General features: G+C 38.6%; 1 protein-coding gene across 1 annotated transcript in view; it reads left to right on the forward strand.

Annotated features, from left to right (window-relative positions):
* The window catches only part of LOC134647641 (klarsicht protein), a 379,578-nt gene that overhangs the window by 342,240 nt on the left and 17,980 nt on the right, over nucleotides 1–19,358 (forward strand). Inside the window, exons 14-19 of the mRNA XM_063502000.1 lie at nucleotides 744–887; nucleotides 2,494–2,721; nucleotides 3,478–3,689; nucleotides 4,387–4,768; nucleotides 5,304–6,059; nucleotides 8,200–8,296. Of these exons, the coding sequence (XP_063358070.1) occupies nucleotides 744–887; nucleotides 2,494–2,721; nucleotides 3,478–3,689; nucleotides 4,387–4,768; nucleotides 5,304–6,059; nucleotides 8,200–8,296 (1,819 nt within the window). The remainder of the gene's footprint in view (nucleotides 1–743; nucleotides 888–2,493; nucleotides 2,722–3,477; nucleotides 3,690–4,386; nucleotides 4,769–5,303; nucleotides 6,060–8,199; nucleotides 8,297–19,358) is intronic.

Consider the following 19,358-nt stretch of genomic DNA (forward strand, 5'->3'; position numbering starts at 1 on the left):
TTAACACGTGAATGAGTGCCGTGTAGTTATATAATTATATAAATTGTTGATTCATTTTGTTTGTGTATATACGACCGTTTTATAAATTCGTGTAAATTAACACTGAGTAATTTATATTGCAATTTTATATTAGGGGAAGATAAATATATGTATCACAAAGGTAATGCTTACATTTTGTAATTTAAGTAAACAAAAAACATGTTACATCAAACATGTGCTAGATGGCGCTAGTAGTACGTACCAGGGATGTTGCGAACATCCGCATCCGCAACCGCGGAACTTCCGCATTATTTTCAACATCCGCATCTGCATCCGCATCCGCATAAAATCGATGCGGAGCTTATGCGTACAGGAACGTCTTAGCGGCGGCATAAGTGCTAGGTAATTTCGTCATTACCTATAATGAAATCGTCTAGATCCAGAAAAGTCGTCGAAGTTACTGTTTATTAAATATAAAGCACCTATATTCTTGCTCAAATACTAAACGTTTCGTTTTTTTTAATAAAAAAATACTAAAAATGTAATATTTTACGTTTTCTAAGTACCTAATCTTGACATCCACATCCGCGGATGTGAGTCTTTAAATATCCGCATCCGCATCCGTGGATGTCAAAAAATCTGCATCCGCAACATCCCTGGTACGTACACGGGTGTGGAAATACTTTTTTGAATCTAAACATTTAACCAAATGATTTCTCTGTCTGTCGTTAGCCAAGTACATTCTCCCCTTTGTTTTATTTTAGGGTACAGAAAGTTGTGACGCATCCGGCGAGTACACCACCGAGAGCGAAGTGGACACTTCACTGACCTCTGAAGAGCGGAACATACACTCTTCAATGGATATGAGTACCTCCACTTGCACGGTCACGCCTACACACCACGCCAAGGTAAACTTTGATTAGGACCACATTTCATATCGGCTTTAACCATTTATATTACTAAATTCACTAAATTGTAACTTTTAATTCTTATTGGGAATATTTATATTTTAATTGTATTTATAAAAATACTGCCAATATTTTTAAGTGACTACAGACGGTGGTTCTTTTTTTTACATTTTATCTATGTTCTGTTAACTAATAACGGTGGAGGAGAAATCATTCACCAGTTTGACCAATTTCACAATGTTCTTAAGCGCTTACACTCTTTATTTATGAAGTCTGTGATATAAAAACAATTATTATTTTATAAGTTGAGTACTTCTGTTGACCAGAAAAAAAAAACGGGTGTAGAAATGTAATCACATCTTCCACATCCAACACAAAGTAACAACAAATACTTACTTTAGTTGTTCATGAATGAAGTCCAACCAAACTATTTAGGTACAAATAATCGCATTTTTCTCATTGTTTTTAAGCACTAAGTACTCTTGTTCGAGCCGCTGAGGTAAAGAAAATGAATACACGTATTCATTTCTTCATTCTTTTCTTCAACTGGTAAACACTACCATAGAGAAAAAATACATAGACTGCTCACTCTATACATCAGTTTTAGTACTAAAAAGACTATTAGCATCTAGCAAGTAGCAGTACTAATCGTTCTGCTACTCGATACTAGATGTAGACACTGAAATTAATAGTCTAACTGATGTATGGAGTGAGCACTCTTATCTTACTATATTTCTCTATGACACTACTAACCACTAGCGCCATCTAGCGGCGAGTAGAAACATCAATATAAGCTTAGTTACTAGTCTTACTCACTCTCTCATTAAGCAAAATATGAGACGCAATACACATTTGACAAAGAAATTGTATAGGTGGAATACCACCCTTTAACACACGAAGACGATGCTTCACCTAAGATATAATTATTTCGTTACCAATTGCAAAAGTTTAAATGCTACGGTTGCGGCTTATATTTAAGAGCCAACAGGAGCTGAGATTTAAATATTTTAGGTAAATATACCCGTCTCGCTAACGGAAGCGGCTCCTAAAACTAGTGCGATAAGGACAAGGTGAAAAATCCTGCGTAAAAATCTCAAATATCGAGGTTTCGTACTCGACTGTTTCCTCCTCCAAAACTTAACCAATCGTAACCAAATTTGGAAATCTAAATGATTATGAAATTATCTGTGTCGGACCGTTTTACTTTTTTGGCTAATTGATATCCGTTTTGAATACCACGCCTCTCATTGCGGCATAGTCAATTAGGCCATTTTGGCCATTTTTGAAGGGCTCTAGCGCCTTAAAAAACAAAAATATCAAAAAAAGCAAAACGGTCCGACACAGATATTGACAATATTAATCTGTGTTAAAAAAAACATTGCTCTAGCTTCAAAACCCACGGAGGAAACAGTCGAGTACGTTTGTATGGAGAAATGACCACTCCTGTTGGCTCTTAAAATGGTAGGACGTACAAAAAACTTCGATTTCCCTAATAGTCATCCAAAGTTCCTTTTGTTCAATATACACCTCTGACTCAAATTCAAAGTGTATGCGCAACACTAACCCTCACAATTAACCCCTGGCTAAGGTTGACGTTCCTCCCAAGGTGCAACTCCGCAAGAAGCGAGGAGGCAACAGCGCGCGGCCGTGGTCCGTGTCGTGCATCTCGCAGCTGAGCGGCGCGGCCGCCTCGCTCGCGGCCACGCCCACCGCCGACGCCATCAACAGCGCTATGTCCATATCCGAGTCCGCGCTCAACACGCTGGCCTCGCCGCAGAGGGTCACGCCGTCCAATTCTAACTCGAAGCTGCGGGGCAGCACTACTACTGTACAGGTATTGTGGGGATCTGTGTATAAACTATTGTCGAATAACAAAAGTTAAATTGCAATATGAAATCTGAAAACGATTGGTCAGGCTATCTTTACATTGAGCAACATTCATGTCATTAAAACGACATTCTTTAATACATTTTGAAGGTTTACAAGTAAGGAACATTTACGACTACACAGAGTTTACCAAGAAATTACGCATGGCAGCGCCACTGGGGGACATATTTGTACCATCTAGTGACATCTACTGATTGGTTAAATTAACAAAATTTATACAATTACTTTTACATAAATAATGTATTATTTCTAAATATAACAAGAAAACAATAATATGATCATGAACTGATCCTAGTTGTTTTACGCTTGACTTTTACTTCAATCAATTTATAAGGTTTTTATAGAATCCGTAAAGTCCTGATATGTCATCATTGGCCTGTAACATCAATAAAATGATGGTTTATACAGCGTCCATAAGAGTGCGGCACTTCCGCTTCGGCACTTGCGGAAATGACATAATATGTAAGAACTGTGTAATTTACAAAAAGCCCGTAAGGCTCACTTCCAAATTATTTTTCGAATTCGTTTGGTCGCAAATTCGCAGTTCCTGAAATAACACTTGCCGGTAATATTTTTACTTTATCTCTGTTTAGCCCTATGGTCGACGGGTAGAGAATGACTTTAGGCATTAAGTCCGTCATTTGTACTTTGTGCAATAAAGTTTAAATAAATAATTAGGTACTAACGCCATCTGTTATCGTAGGGCCACGTGTCCAGCACAAACACAATGACGGAGGCGTGCACGTCGTGCGTGGAGGCAGCCGACAAGCAGGGCTGGCCGCGGCGCAAGCGGCTCAAGCTGCGGCGGCACAAGCGCATGGTCAAGAGCCTGTCCTTCTGCGAGATCACGCCCGACCTAGAGGACAAGCACGAGCGCAGCACGGCCAGCGACCCCGCTATGAGCAAGAAGAATAGGTAAGTGCCTTACAATTGACTAACTCCCAAGGCTAAGAGTACTACTATACTAGTAACTAAAACAGACTAGTTCGAGTCTCGTTAGAGTTTCGGGTATGTAGCGGAACTTAACATCTTGCCAAAGGGGTTATTCATAAATTACGTCATTTCAAATTAGGGGGGGGGGGGGGTCTGGACATCGGATGATGGTGGCAAGACGTAGGAGGAAACGGGGTAATTCGAAGCATGATTTGGGGGGGGGGGGGGGGGTCAAAAATCGTCAAAAATGGAGGACTTAATTTATGAACAAACCCTAATCAGTTTATTTCTTGTGATCATTCGTATCGATGTATTCCATATTTAGGTAATTATAACTGTTTTATCTAATAGGTACGTATACTAAGCATAATATAGATGGGCTGTGCGAGATACTATAGGGAACATGCCTTAACTGTAGAGTGCAGCAAAGGAGCAACCTGTTTATTGGCGTGAATTGTAAATGTCAAGTTAAGTTTTCCATTTAGGTCAAAAGGAAGAAAGGAAGCAGACCCTACACCGAGCAACGGAGCGTGCATGAACTGTGTAGAGAGCAGCACGCTTACTACCACGAAGTCTCGGTGTTAAGTTTAAGTTTTCGATATAGGCCACAAAGTGCCCAACCCTCCAACGCACACAACTCATCTGTAAATGATATCTAACCGGTTTATAAATTGTTCAGGTTTGACACGACATCGACCTCCGGCAACGACAGCGACGAAGAACTAATCAAACAACAGCTCGCGACGATCGCCAACCTGCGCAAGAGCATAGAGAAGACGCACATTTCCTCGCGAGAGGACAACGCCATCCCCGAACAGAACGAACCTGACATCTCAGGGGGCGTCGCGCCGAGCTTCAGGATCGGCCCCGCCGGCGGCCTGGTCAGGCCGAGGATAGCAAGGAGCATGGATCGAGAAAAGACATTCCTCGCACTGAGTTTGGGCGACCCCAGCCAGCTCTGGGACCTCAGCATGGACAAGGACTCGGACATAGACAAAAGTGTGACGGCCGGCACGGAGGAGCATAGCTCATTCTCGGAGCAGGCATGGGATTTCTATCAGGTTTGTAGATAATTATATTATTAGTTTCTATAATGGAGAAATTAGAAGCTTAGCTCGGACAGGTTATCGCAAAAACAAATACGGTAATTGAACAAAATGTAATTTTTTTGACATTGTTAAGTTGCGATTTTGAGTTTAATTTGAACATATTATTGAAAAATACTTCATGTACATGTAGAGTCTGTTCGGAAAGAGAAGATTCGTGGATATTGGGCCCACATTAGAATACTGAACAGACTCTACATTAGAATACTTCAATACATCTTATTCTATTTCCGAGATGTATAACTGTCTGAAGATCGTTTTGCGATGATTTGTCTGAACTCGGATTAGAAGTATGTAGTACACATATGAATTGAGTAAGTTTAGATTTACATGTCCAACGTTTTGTAACTTAGAAGAATGAGAATCCATTTAGTATTTTTTCTTAGTTCTAATAGTTTTAAAGGTGTCATCAATTGATATAACTTTTATCGCATGTGAATTAGTACTAGTAGTTGTCCGTAGTAGTTATTTGTTAACTATTTCTTCACAGGAAAAGTACAATTCAGAGCCGTATTCGGAGGCGCCAGACTCGGACGCGGCGCGGCGCCTGCTCGAGTTCGGCGACGACTACCGCGCCTTCCTCGACTCGCAGTCCGACTGCTGCTCCAGCCTGTCGGCGCAGCCCGAGCGCGACTCGCCCGCCCGCCGCCGCGACCTTCGCCAGAAGCGGCCCGTCGACACTCCGCCTCGCAAACCCAAAAAATCTATGTCGAGCGCCGAGCGCAAGAAGTCCCTCCTCGACAGCCTGGAGAGGTCCCGGAACAATACTAGCATCGAGAGCAACGACGGCGTTCGCCGCCGCAAAGCGTCCGAGAGCGATCGCAAAAGTAACAAGCGATCACCCGAGTTCGACCTGCTCAACGTGCAGGCGCTGAGCCGCCGCCGGCACAGCTCGAACATGACCAGCGACGAGGTCAACAGCTCCCTGGAGTACACCGAGGTCAACAACCGGCCGGACATCCTCGACTCTTTGGGCCGAAGGAGAAGAAACGACAAGAACGTAGAGTCGGAGCTGCAGAAAGTGGCCCTGTCGGAGCTGCGCCGCCGCTCGACCGAACACGTGGATTCGGAGGACGACACGTCGAGCCCCAAGAAGCACAGCCGAAGAAACTGGAGCGGAGATTCCGACTCTGAGTCGGAGGAGGTGCGCTCGCTGGTGCGGCGCTCGAGCGCGCAGCTGGACGCGGCGGAGGCCATGATGGCGCGCCACGAGGCGTCGCCCGACCTGCTCCGCGCCTTCGACTACGTAAGGACCCAATTCGATACCGATCTAGATAGCAGCTGCTCGGAGGCGGGCGACGACCTGCCCGCGCTCCTCGCGGCGCGGCGCCCGCCCGCCGCGCTGCGCGCGCGCCTCTGCCTCGCCGTCGCCGCTTTCTCTATCCTAGTAATAGTTTACATACATCTTCAATGACATTTGGCTTGGGCGTGTCTGATATTTATCCTTATTTATGTAAGTATACGTATTAAGTACGCGGCGATTGTCAGATTTAGACTGGTTTGTGTCTCGAATAACGATGTGCTAGTTTTGGTCAAGTAAAATAAAGACAATAAATGCGACGTATTTGTATGAGAAATGGAAGAATGTACAAATAACAAGCATTTATAAAACATTTATACTATTTCTTACAAAGAAATACTGACAATCGTTGTTTATGTTAACTTACTAATTTATTAATATATAATCTATATCATTTCACAAGGACAGTATCATTTTGAATTAAAACTAACCTTTTTTGTACAAAACGAGTACTTACTTTTTTAATTACAATATTTTTTAATTATCTGTATTTTCGAAGTGACACTGTCTTCCATAAGTTTTGTTTGAGTTTTCAACCTTTTATTTGTTTAGTCATCTCCTACTAACACTTTGTTTGCAGTGTGTTGTGTTTTGTGCATTTTTACTAACCGCCTTTTATTTCCCCTTTAAATCATCTCATATCTTCCTGGTGGTTATTTTATTACTCGGTGCTAGGTATCTATCGAATACTTCGATATTTTTCATAATAATCTTTAATCAAATGATTTCTTGCATATTGTGCAATGGTACAGAAAGCTTCGAAAGAATCATTCGGGGTTACCAGTGGCAATAAAACGATGATATATAAGTATTGAAATGTCAAATTAACAACAGTTACATTTGACGATTTCGATCAATTCAGTAATGAGTAAGAAATTGCGCTTGAATATCGCCAAGTCTTTTATGATGGCGATGAGCAATTAATTTATTTTAATTTATGGTTTACCTCATTTTAGAAGCGTATTCTTGTCATTGAGTGATATATTTGTACGCTTAGTCAGTAAAACTAACGCCTTCGGTTGTTATCAGTTGTATAGTGCTATATAAGTTTTGTTGTGAATAACATACTATTGACTGAACTCCGCAGTATATCTCAGTATATTTATGTAAAGATAGTTAATAACCACTTGTTGATTAGGGCTAGGCTGTTAATTGATTTTATTTGTGCAATTTTACAAAATGTTAAAACAATATAGTGATTATTTTTGTGTAACAGTTTTAGAGGAATAAACGTGTCGGTTGGAAAATTAAATGGAGTTTCAGTCAATTAACACCCTTCTCTATCAACAGTCAAAGTACATATTTCTTTTCATTATCGTTCGGGGAGGTTTCACGGAAATTTCTGAAGTTCTAAATTGTTTGGGCTTTTCCTACATGCTTTCCTAATGTTTGGCATTTCCTTTCTTTGATTAGTTTAGACCTGCATTTTTGTTTGATGTAACTTTTGGTTTTGTTAATATAACTACTTTGTAAGATAAAATTTACTTCAGTTTTAAATTGGCATGATCAAAGAATTGTAAACATTAATTGCATGTGATTTGGATTTTTAAAAAGTGAATGCTGCTTTTGCTAAAGAAGATAAGGAGTTTTGAGAAAGTGAGTTAGTTGGAATGTACTTATTAATTACTTGGCTATATTTTATTTGTATGTTTTTAAAGTTGTTAATATGGCACATGCACAGCTGGTAGGTATTCACATGTAAAATATTAACTATGCTATGTAAATCCGTTAACATAAATTGTGTTACGACAGTGTAAAAATAAATAAAATACTTTGGTTTAAAAAACACTCTCCATGGATTTACAGAGCAACTTCAGTCGCATCGAAAGATGAGCATTGACGTTGTTAACAATGATAGCATTATATTCACCCAAAATCAGACGTAAATATATGTCAGAAGAGAATTTATGTATCTAAAATAACAGTTAAGTATTACTATTACGAACAAAAAAAATGGATATGTCTATAGTATATTTTTTAAATCGATTGACACGGATGCTTCCCAGCATAAAGTTTGAAGCCAATGCGCTGTCTTACGATGCGACATTATCGATGGAGTTGAGCGAAGGAAGTTTTTCATACGCAGACGGAGCTGGAGACGCGGTGCCGGGACAACATCAACCTGCTGGACGCCGCGCTGGCCGGAGGCTCGCTGTCGCCCGCGCTGCAGCGGGACATCAGAGGTTAGTACACTGATGAAGTGTTTTAGCCATAGACCAGGAATCCTCTAGACTGAGCATAGTAACGCTACCCCCTCTGCCACTTATACGGTAGTTTTACTCCATCTTCGAGTCAATCCCGTGCCGTGATTGGTCCGTGTCGTTGAACGGACCAATCACGGCACGGGATTCGTTCACCTCGTCCCCCCGCACCCCCGTATTTTTGGCAGCATCGGTTTCATGAAATAATTGCTCTATACTCAGTCTAGAGGATTCCTAGTCTATGGTTTTAGCCAACCGAGCTGATGGATTCACGTGAACTGTTTGGGCTGGAATCCAGGCGCACCGTTCTAGAGGCATAGGAAATTGAAACTTATTGAAAAACAGTAGTTACATTCCATATTTAAATTTCAGCGGCAAAGGTCGCTAGCTGACGTCGTTGTATACCTATGTGGTAATGCCTTTGAATCTAGCTAATCATTATAGATTCATGGATAGTTTGTAGTTGTACAAGAGTATAAAATAACTAAAACCGCCTTAAGACCCCCGAAAAGTTATACAAACATGTATGGCTGGTCTGACTATAGGTACCTATCGGTTTATATAATCACTCTAGTACGTGTGTGCATAATCCTGAAGGACTATAGGTACCTAGAATAGAAAGACTGATAGAATGCTAGACCACACTTCTATCCTGACTTGAGGCTTAATACAAAAATACATAATGTATGAAACTGATGAGTATTGTCATTATTTGACTCTTTGACAGCGTTACAAGGAGAAACCTTATATCCAAATATAAATCTGAATGTTCACTAATGTATTTCATGAGATAGTAACAAGGTAAAAGTCTTTTTTAAATTTTCCGCCACGAAGTCTTTGCGTTGTAAGTGCATCGACGTTGTTCGACTAAAAAACCGGCTGCAGTGTCACTCCAATTCGGACCGAAACAATGAACCGTGCATAAAATCGTATCTTATTTCTCGCAAAAATGCGACCGGTAGGTGGCCGGTTGCGGTTTCTTTACTCGGGTTGCGACCGGTTTCTGTGCATCATGCGGTGTTTGCGAGCCAAGAAGCATTATTTGCACAGTATAACGTTGGACAACTTTATTATTTCTCATAAAAGACTAGACATACCCTACCTACTAACCATCATATGTGCTCTACGATCATTTCGGACATTAAACCTTCAACGATCGTATTTATTTTTTAAATTGAGTTGGCAGTTTTTAGCTTGGTATTTATTTACTGTTGCAACTTGCGAATTAATACATCCAGTGTATATCCAATTAATGTCTTGGTCATACGAACATGTAATCGCTGTACCAACCAACCAAGGTTTCTCCACGTTTGGCACTGGTTTGCCTCGTCGCCCCATTTTATTTATAAATCTACAGAAGAGACAGAACTATATACTATACTAGTAAAAAACATAGGCTTCCAATCATCACTTTCTTACTCGCCCTATATAATTTGCTAAATGAAACCCCCCCGTGGCTAACGCACTAAGATGACCTCAAGATAGTTCAGTCCTTTAGATATTGCGACACTTATTATGAGAATTTTACTTTACTGAGTACGTAATACTAATGAATGACGTTATGATGAAATCAAGGTGCCTAGTGAAACTATTATTCCGAAGAAAAGCATACCTATTATACCATAGTATTATGCTACCGTCATTATTGGTTGGCCCTTTGTCACAAGGGTACGGGCACTACAAGCAGGTGTAATGCAAGTGAATGATAATACATAAAATCAAATAACCACTGTCAAATTAACAAGTCAAACGAGTCTCACTTTGATTTTGTAAGTTTTGCTTCCGGTTCATAATAGTTTATAATCTACTACATCTACCGGCAATAAACCTATGCGAGTTGAGTAATTGCGAAATTAAAAGTAATCGCGGAACGAACCTACCTACACTGATTTATCCTTTCCTTTGTCAGGGTTGTCAAAACGAATTGGCGGAAAGATATTCAACTAAGATCGACAAGTAGCATTTCATAATCCGTTAGCTTTTTCAAGCTATTGTTCAATCTGCATCGTAAGCGCATAGTGTTTCTAGATTCACAATCACAATATGACATAAAATATGGTGCAAGCATTACTATTTGTTTAATGCGCTGAAATACACTTGTGCTTACAACCACCAAGACTAGGTAGATATCGACTCCCTGCGATTAAAATCTAATCATCACCGCATCTCTAACTACAGTACGACCTTAGACGTATAAACTGCATTGATCACTGATCAGAAACACACCTAACCCCTTTTCTGCCGGCGCGACACACAATGAACCGTTATCGCCTGTCAACCCTATCGTCTCCCGGAAACGGCGACGCGGGCGAGGCGGGCGACCAAAGGGCCGGCCCGTCTATTTCTGCCAACGAAAGCGGAACGGTCCCGCTAAGTCCGAAAGAGAGGACACTCGTGAGTTTTGTTTCGTTTTTTATGGCGTTTTTAATGACGATGATTTTCCTGGTTTATTTATGTTTGTATGTTTTATGAATTAGGTACTGTATATCGATTATATTGCACATTTCACACTCGACCGACTATTAGGCATATCAACGTAAACATCGTAATTATAAAAGGTCTATGATATAATGGTAGTATGTAGTATGTAAGCTATGATAGTATGTATATAGTCTCCAAAAGGGTAAAACCTTCTTTTGAAATATAGTTTGCCACTAAAGGGGTATTTATTTACATATAAGTGGTTACTAAAATAGTTTAAGATACGAGCGCAGGGGTAGACGGCTCCCTCTATTAATTTTGCCTCCATATCTCTAGTATCTTGCTTTACAGAAACGGCAGTTAAAGTTCCATAAATAGTTTCTGTAAAAATACCTGCACACTGTCGGTAGCTAGCCTATTATCCTTCTATTGTCTTTCTAGCTTTCTTAAAATAACTGCAGTGACAGAAGATTTATTGTTACGCGAAGAAATACATAGCAATACCTTCCTAAATGACGTAATCTTATTCCCATTAAGAGACCAGTTTTTCCAAGTGTGGTACAGAACACCGAAATCACCGAATAGACTTTGTTCAGAAATGGCAATGAAAATTAAAATTGCAATCGCCGCTCTGACAATAGCAAGTCGTTTGACGGCAAAAGCTATAATCACTTTGCTAAACACCCACTTTGAACAACACAGTCAAATCCTAATTTAATGTACATACTTAACATTAATAGTTGCACACAGTGCACATAAGCTCTTTCTGCATTTACAAATGTAACCTAAAATCTACTTGCCGATACCGACTTTAAATGAACACCTATGCAGACAAAACTATGCGCACATAAAGTGCATTTTAGAACTAGCACACGGAAATTTACTTTACATTTGTCTTTTGTTCTGCATTAAATTCAAGTATAAGTAAATTAAGGCTATATCTACTCAATATCAGGTGATTCATGGCTGTAACTTTCCGTTTTCCGTGGCGTAGGTATTTAATATTATTTATAACATAAATCTAGGCAGTATGTGTCAAAAGTCTAATATAAACAATCCACTGTCAATAAAGTTTTTTATGTATTCACTTGAACATAAAATCACGTTTACCCATGACATCATCTAGACACGTTAAAAAGTAATACAAATACTTCAATGCACAGATGATATTGTGCAGAGACATTTTTGATCTCAGTGCTGATTTGATCTCGTAACTGCTAACTTGAGTTATTAAATTAATTTACTATGTCTTGCAACGTTTTACTGGTTATTCAAGAAGTTAGAGGACCTCGTATTCGGAAAAGTAAGTAAAAATTATTTCAATTACTGAAGCGGCAACACAGAAAACGTGAGCGGCTATCATGATAACAAATAGCATTCGATAATGAAATCAAGAATTTCCGGATTTCTTACGGTATTAGGTAACAGTTGAACCAATATCATGTTTTTCAATGCACAGACAAAGTTTGCTCATTAAAATACGTATGTAAAATACTTGCGCAACATGGCCGCCAGTAGTGCAGTGCATTCTTTGGCATTGCCGCCAAAACAATCGCTTTAGTAAATAGATCTGATATTTGCAGTTGGCGAAGATACAAGGCCAGAGCCATATCTACAGAGCTATAGCTGGCAAGCGACACATGTGTTATCGTTATCGCGAAATTATTCGAGACTAACGACTTTTCTTTATCGCAACAGAAACTCGTGCTCGTGCATTCAGTTATATATTTTTTAATTGAGGCATTGACAGTTTGTTATGCCGTCAATTGTAATTAAAATACGAAGACGTCTTCAAAGTGCCTGTCCATCGATAAGCATTCTAAACTAAGGATAATTGTATGGAATGCAGGCGATACACGCATCCTTAAGACGTTACAAAAGGCGACGTAATTGCTATGGCAGACACGTTTGAAACACCGCTAAGCTAGCCATATTAAGAGCCAACAGGAGCTAAGATTTAAATATTTTAAGTAAATATACCTGTCTCGCTAACGGAAGCGGCTCCTAAAACTAGTGCGATAAGGACAAGGTGAAAAATCCTGCGTAAAAATATCAAAAATCGAGGTTTCGTACTCGACTGTTTCCTCCTCCAAAACTTAACCAATCGTAACCAAATTTGGAAATCTAAATTATTATGACATTATCTGTGTCGGACCGTTTTGTTTTTTTTACTAATTGATGTCAGTTTTGAATAGCACGCCTCTCATTGCGGCATAGTCAATTAGGCCATTTTGGCCATTTTTGAAGGGCTCTAGCGCCTTAAGAAACAAAAATATCAAAAAAAGCAAAACGGTCCGACACAGATATTGACAATATTAATCTGTGTTGAAAAAATCATTGCTCTAGCTTCAAAACCCACGGAGGAAACAGTCGAGTACGTTTGTATGGAGAAATGACCACTCCTGTTGGCTCTTAAAAGCTACATATAGTTAAGTATGTTTTGTAAATCGAATGCATTTGTTTTGAATTTGAATACATTGTGTAACAACATTGAGCTACGTTTTCTATTCGAGCTTAGTTTCCCTTATTAAAATGTATTTCGACCGTTGTAACATACTTATAATCTCTCTAGTCTTTGTTGTTCAGAATAAATACCTATACATAAGTATGGCCTTGTTTCAGTAAGTTGAAAAATGATTAATTTATAGGTAACTAATGAATATTTTTTACTTCAAACAAAGAGAAGTCACGACCTCTCACCTCTATTGTATTTTCTCAATGTGGTACCTACCTACGAAATCCAATCGCTATGTTCAATCAAAGTATGAATTACCTATACTTATACACTTCTTCGAAGGTGTCTTCCACGCATCAAAAGGTACATACTTAGGTACATACTTACATTTGATCCAATGTTGTTAGTATCAAAATAAAGTAGCGCTTTCATGGCTGTACTGTTTGCTGTTTTATGAGAGGGTCTTTTAGAGTGAGCTGCTTCAAGCGCTGAATTTCCGACTGGTTGGGAGTACTAACAGTAGATCTACTACATGGCTCGCGAACGGTCGCGTTCATCGCTACGCCGGACCAAAGTCGCGAGTGTTCATTCGTGTTTATAATTCGAACAAGCGTTTTTTACCGAGTGTTTATTACTAAAGGTTTTTTATTTTATTTTCACATCTATTGTGGCCACGATCTTTGACAGTTAACCAATCAATGTTTCTGAATGAAAAGAAAACGTGCAAATTTTTCCTGACAATAATATAAGAGAAACTGGATGCGCACGAGTGGTTTACACTTTCGCTCGTCAGTGTGTTGCGTTTTTGATGAGAGGTTGCATTGCCCTAATTTTCGAACTCTATCGGACCAACAATTATTTACCGTTGTTTTGTTGTTAGTTACATACGACGGATAGGACCACTTTACAATCAGACTGGAATTTAACATCCGTTAGACATCAGTTGGAAACTTTTACATTTAACTTATAACAAAAAGAACCTTGAATATTTTATTGAAGTAGACCTCTCCACCTGTATAAATTACGAGCATCCTTGCACTGGGAGCGCAATTGCTCTTGTAAACATTCTGCTATCGGCCCCACGTTGCTTTAATTAAACAAACTGCAGTATTCATGCGGTATTTAGATACATCTACATCTACAAGATAAGATCTTATACGGCTGTAATATGATGATTGTGGATACTCGTTACCTTTGACTATATGTAGGCATATCATCTTTGCATTTATCGTCTTAGTAAGATTACATTGGCGACTTTAAAACTTTATTTTTATAAGTTTAATAAAAATAATAAAAATAATGTATTACAATATAGCCACAAAATACAAAAACAAATACATTTTAACACATTAATCGATCTAAAATTCGCCTTATAAAATAAATTACATTTAAATAAAAACTAATAATTACAACTAACACAAATAGTCCCCCAGATCCGATCCCTGCGGAAGGGTGCCCATAATGCTGGCTACATTCCCCCGCTGAATGGCAACTCCGATTCTTTGGCCAGGAAATGAGCCAGCCCTAGGATCTCTGGTGGTGTCAAGGAGCATCTTTAAATCTTTATACAAACAAAATCAAAATGATATATCTACTTTAATGAATTTATATTACATTCAATAGCTATCTATTCAACGGATCATAGTCAATAGTGACAAAATTTCTATAAAAAAGAAAGGAATTTGATCGAAACCGACGAATAAAATAATCAGTCCATAATACTGTTTTTTAGGGTTCCGTAGCCAAATGGCAAAAAACGGAACCCTTATAGATTCGTCATGTCTGTCTATCTGTCCGTCTGTCCGTCTGTCCGTCCGTATGTCACAGCCACTTTTCTCCGAAACTATAAGAACTATACTGTTGAAACTTGGTTGTCTGTCCGTCTGTCCGTCCGTATGTCACAGCCACTTTTCTCCGAAACTATAAGAACTATACTGTTGAAACTTGGTAAGTAGATGTATTCTGTGAACCGCATTAAGATTTTCACACAAAAATAGAAAAAAAAAACAATAAGATTTTGGGGTTCCCCATACTTCGAACTGAAACTCAAAATTTTTTTTTCATCAAACCCATACGTGTGGGGTATCTATGGATAGGTCTTCAAAAATGATATTGAGGTTTCTAATATCATTTTTTTCTAAACTGAATAGTTTGCGCGAGAGACACTTCCAAAATGGTAAAAAGTTTGTCCCCCCCCCCCCTGTAACTTCTAAAATAAGAGAATGATAAAACTAAAAAAAATATACGATGTACAATTACCATGTAAACTTCCACCGAAAATTGGTTTGAACGAAATCTTTACTAGATAGTTTTTTTAATACGTCATAAATCGCCTAAATACGGAACCCTTCATGGGCGAGTCCGACTCGCACTTGGCCGCTTTTTTTCGTGACAGTAATAGTAAAATAATAATTATGTATGTATTTACTATGTACAACATTGCTCACAACTCACAATGCTCACTAATAACCCTCTGGCGTATAATGTACAATACGCAAAATGTACACTACACGCAAAACGTAACAACTGGTGAAATATACAATACCCAAAATGTGCACAACGCAAAATCTAAAACAAGCGGAACGTACAAAAAGCACAATGTACATTTGCAAAATATACAAATCGGAAAATATGCAGTACTAGCTAAGCGTACAATACGCAATATGTGCAACTGCAATATGCAAAAAGACTTATACGCAGAATGTACAGTTCAAGTGACGGCAGCAAAAACGCGAAAAGTAGGTACATAGTCAAAGGTGGCGCCGCAGATTTGCACAAGACCAGTCAAGTGGCGGGAATAACCATTGAATGACGCCATTATCATAGTTGACAAGAAAACCTCAGGATCCATGTCTTAAATGAATGAAACATTTGAACAAACGACTTATATAAAAACTGCAGATAACTTGGCTATTATTGCATTATCTAATAGATTAGGTAATTTATTGATTACACCTACCAAATGTCATAACAAGTACGAGGGGCGTTCAATATATAATGAGAATGAGATGCAAACTCTTTAAATATTAGGAAAGTAAATACTGGCCGGTAAAGCTAATCTACCTAGCTGATTGCCATGAAAAAAAAACTAACTGTTTTTTGTTTAAAAAAAAAAATACGGCGATTTCTTTGCGATGCTGTTGAGTACGTTAGCGAAAATGGAGAAAATTGAACTGCGCGCCGTTATTAAATACTTGTGTTTGAAAAATTTTTCTACGGAGCAAGTCAATTTAGATTTACGGGACACTTTAAGGTCTAATGCTCCTCCGTATTCGACAGTTACACGTTGGTGCGCCGAATTTAGACGTGGAAGAACATCGACCATGGATGACCCCCGCTCCGGACGCCCTACTACAGCAATAACTGAAGGAATTGTGAAAAAAGTCGAAAACTTAGTTTTGGCGGATCGTCGTGTCACGGTTCGTTTTATTACTGAAAATGTAAAGATTTCAACGGGGAGCGTGCATAATATTTTACATGAACCCTTGGGTATGAAAAAGGTATCAGCGCGTTGGGTACCCAGAATGCTTACTGACACGCATAAACAAACTAGAGTCGAGATTTGTCAAGAAGCTTTGGACCTGATACAGCAAGACCGGGAACTTTTTTTGGCGCGATTTATAACAATGGACGAAACATGGCTCCATCATTACGACCCTGAAACGAAACTGCAGTCTATGACATGGAAAAGGCCATCATCTCCAACTCCGAAGAAATTCAAGGTGGGCCCATCTGCCGATAAGGTCATGGGCTCTGTTTTTTGGGATGGTAAAGGGGTCGTAGTGATTGAGTATCTCGAGCATGGAGCCACTATTACGGGCTCTTTATATGCCAAACAAATAGCAACATTGCGCAATGAGATCCGTGAAAAACGGCGAGGTAAACTCTCGAAAATTGTGTTGTTCCATCAGGACAATGCACCGGCACACAAGTCCGCCGTTGCAATGGCTGCAATACGTGATGCTGGGTTCGATATCCTTAAGCATCCTCCGTATTCACCAGACCTCGCCCCTAGTGATTTCTACCTATTTCCGAGATTGAAGAAATACCTAAGAGGCAAGAAATTTGAAGACAACGACGCGGTAGTCGCTGCAGTACAAGATTTTTTAAGTACTCAAGATAAAACCTTTTTTTAGAAATGGAATATTAAGTTTAGAAAAAAGATATACTAAGTGTATTATGCTAAAAGGTGACTATGTCGAAAAATAAAATAACATTTAATAAAAGTTGTATATAACATACTCATTCTCACTTTTTATTGAACGCCCCTCGTAATTACGAAATCTTTGGTATCATAAAACTAGACTTTCCTGATTTTATTATATCAATTAACTCTTAATTTGGAACCAGTTAAGCAGTGTGTGAGTGTGTCATAATTATATAACAATAATCGCTATAACCCTTTGATGCTCAATATAACTCGTATGTTTTCGAGTGAGTACCCGCGAATTCGCGTAATAGGTAGCTACAGATTTCGGCTCTTGCATCTAATTTGAGCATAATGTATACATCATGCCTGTAACGTATTCATGTGATGTAACTCTCCATGTAACACTGACTCGAATTGATAGAAGGCAGACACCATAAATTGACGCATATCAAAAATACATTAGCGCATAAAGAAATCATATGCATACTATGACTTGCAGTAACGCATATTATAATATGGCGGCGCTAATGACACACTACTAGGTTTGTGAAAGTTGCGGTTGCATCATTAAGTTGTATTTTATGGCCAGCTGGTAAAAGTGTAGCTTTATGCAAAATGTATACTTCTAAAGTAAAACTTGCTGAGATTTATTATCGGTATTCATTTAAAATAAAATGACAATGTAAATACCGGCTTAACAATTAATAACTGTACATAATTTAATATTTATAATTAGAGCCTTTTTTCTGTGCAATTTTTATATGGATTAACATTATAAAAACATGATAATAATCTAGACATATACCGACCGGGATATGAACCGTGATTACCTTTTAATCACGTTTTATATCCCGGTCGATATAAGTCTAGTAAAACTAACCGTGAATCATTCAAAACTGTCATGATAATAATCTCCAAAAAGGAAGATGTTCGTACAAAGTAATTACTAACGAATACACAAAAATATCTTATGATGCGGCTTATACTTATACTTTTAAACATAATAAAGCACTCTACACCTCTACAGGATCTTTAGTCGGGTTAGCGCAGTTCATTGTTCTTAAACTTAAGCATGAGAGCACAGACACTCCTTAAAAGATCGCATAAATCTGTGCGCGCCTTCTGCATTAACGTTATTCTCATGTGAAGTCATGTCGCATGACCTGAAAAAGATATGTGTATTAAATACTACACCGGTTTAAATTTTACGATAAAAACCTGGTGAAAGGATCGATTCTGTAATTCACTTATTTCCGATTAAAAACGGCATGAACATTATTGCCTATTAATTGTCAATGACTGTTATTGTGGTTCTTTAATTCTTTTACTGCCGATCTATACCTATTACCTACACATTGTGGCTACTTGTTGAATTGTTTCAATTTATAAGTCTAGTTTCATATATAAGGTATATAATGTATTATTATAATAGGGTAAAATTCCTACTGTTCAAATTCTTTCTTCGACAACCTGCAGTCCAATGAAAAGTGTTCATCACATAAAATGTCATTCAATAGAACTTGCTAACTATGTAAACAAACCGCCATACTAAAATTGAGACTGAATGTCAATTTACTATTAGTAACTTTTGTTTACATAGTTAGCAAGTTCTATTGAATTACACTTTAGCTTCTCTATAAGTAGGTACCCAAGTTTTTTATTCAATGTCGATAGTTTTAGAAGTTTTTGTGGGTAACAGTAAATAAAATAAATAATAATGTTAGAATTGAATGTCCTCTTATCAAAGCTAAGATCGTTGTAACGTATGGCTTCCACATGACACAAACGGGAATCATTTCTAATGCCTATCGAAAGTAGTTAGGGCAGGCTTGCCCTGTGAGTTTCACTGCAAGGTACACATGCCACCTATGAGTAATTACTTGTTACGGGCACTATCGGCTGTCGATCACGGGGAAAAAGGAAACGAAACATGGTGTAACGGTTACGGAAATGATTGGATCTGGATATCTAGAGTTCTAGACCAATGATAGAGAATAGGGGCTGAAATACAGCAGTCA

This window comes from Cydia amplana, chromosome 1 (assembly GCF_948474715.1).
Source record: "Cydia amplana chromosome 1, ilCydAmpl1.1, whole genome shotgun sequence".
Lineage (NCBI taxonomy): Eukaryota > Metazoa > Arthropoda > Insecta > Lepidoptera > Tortricidae > Cydia > Cydia amplana.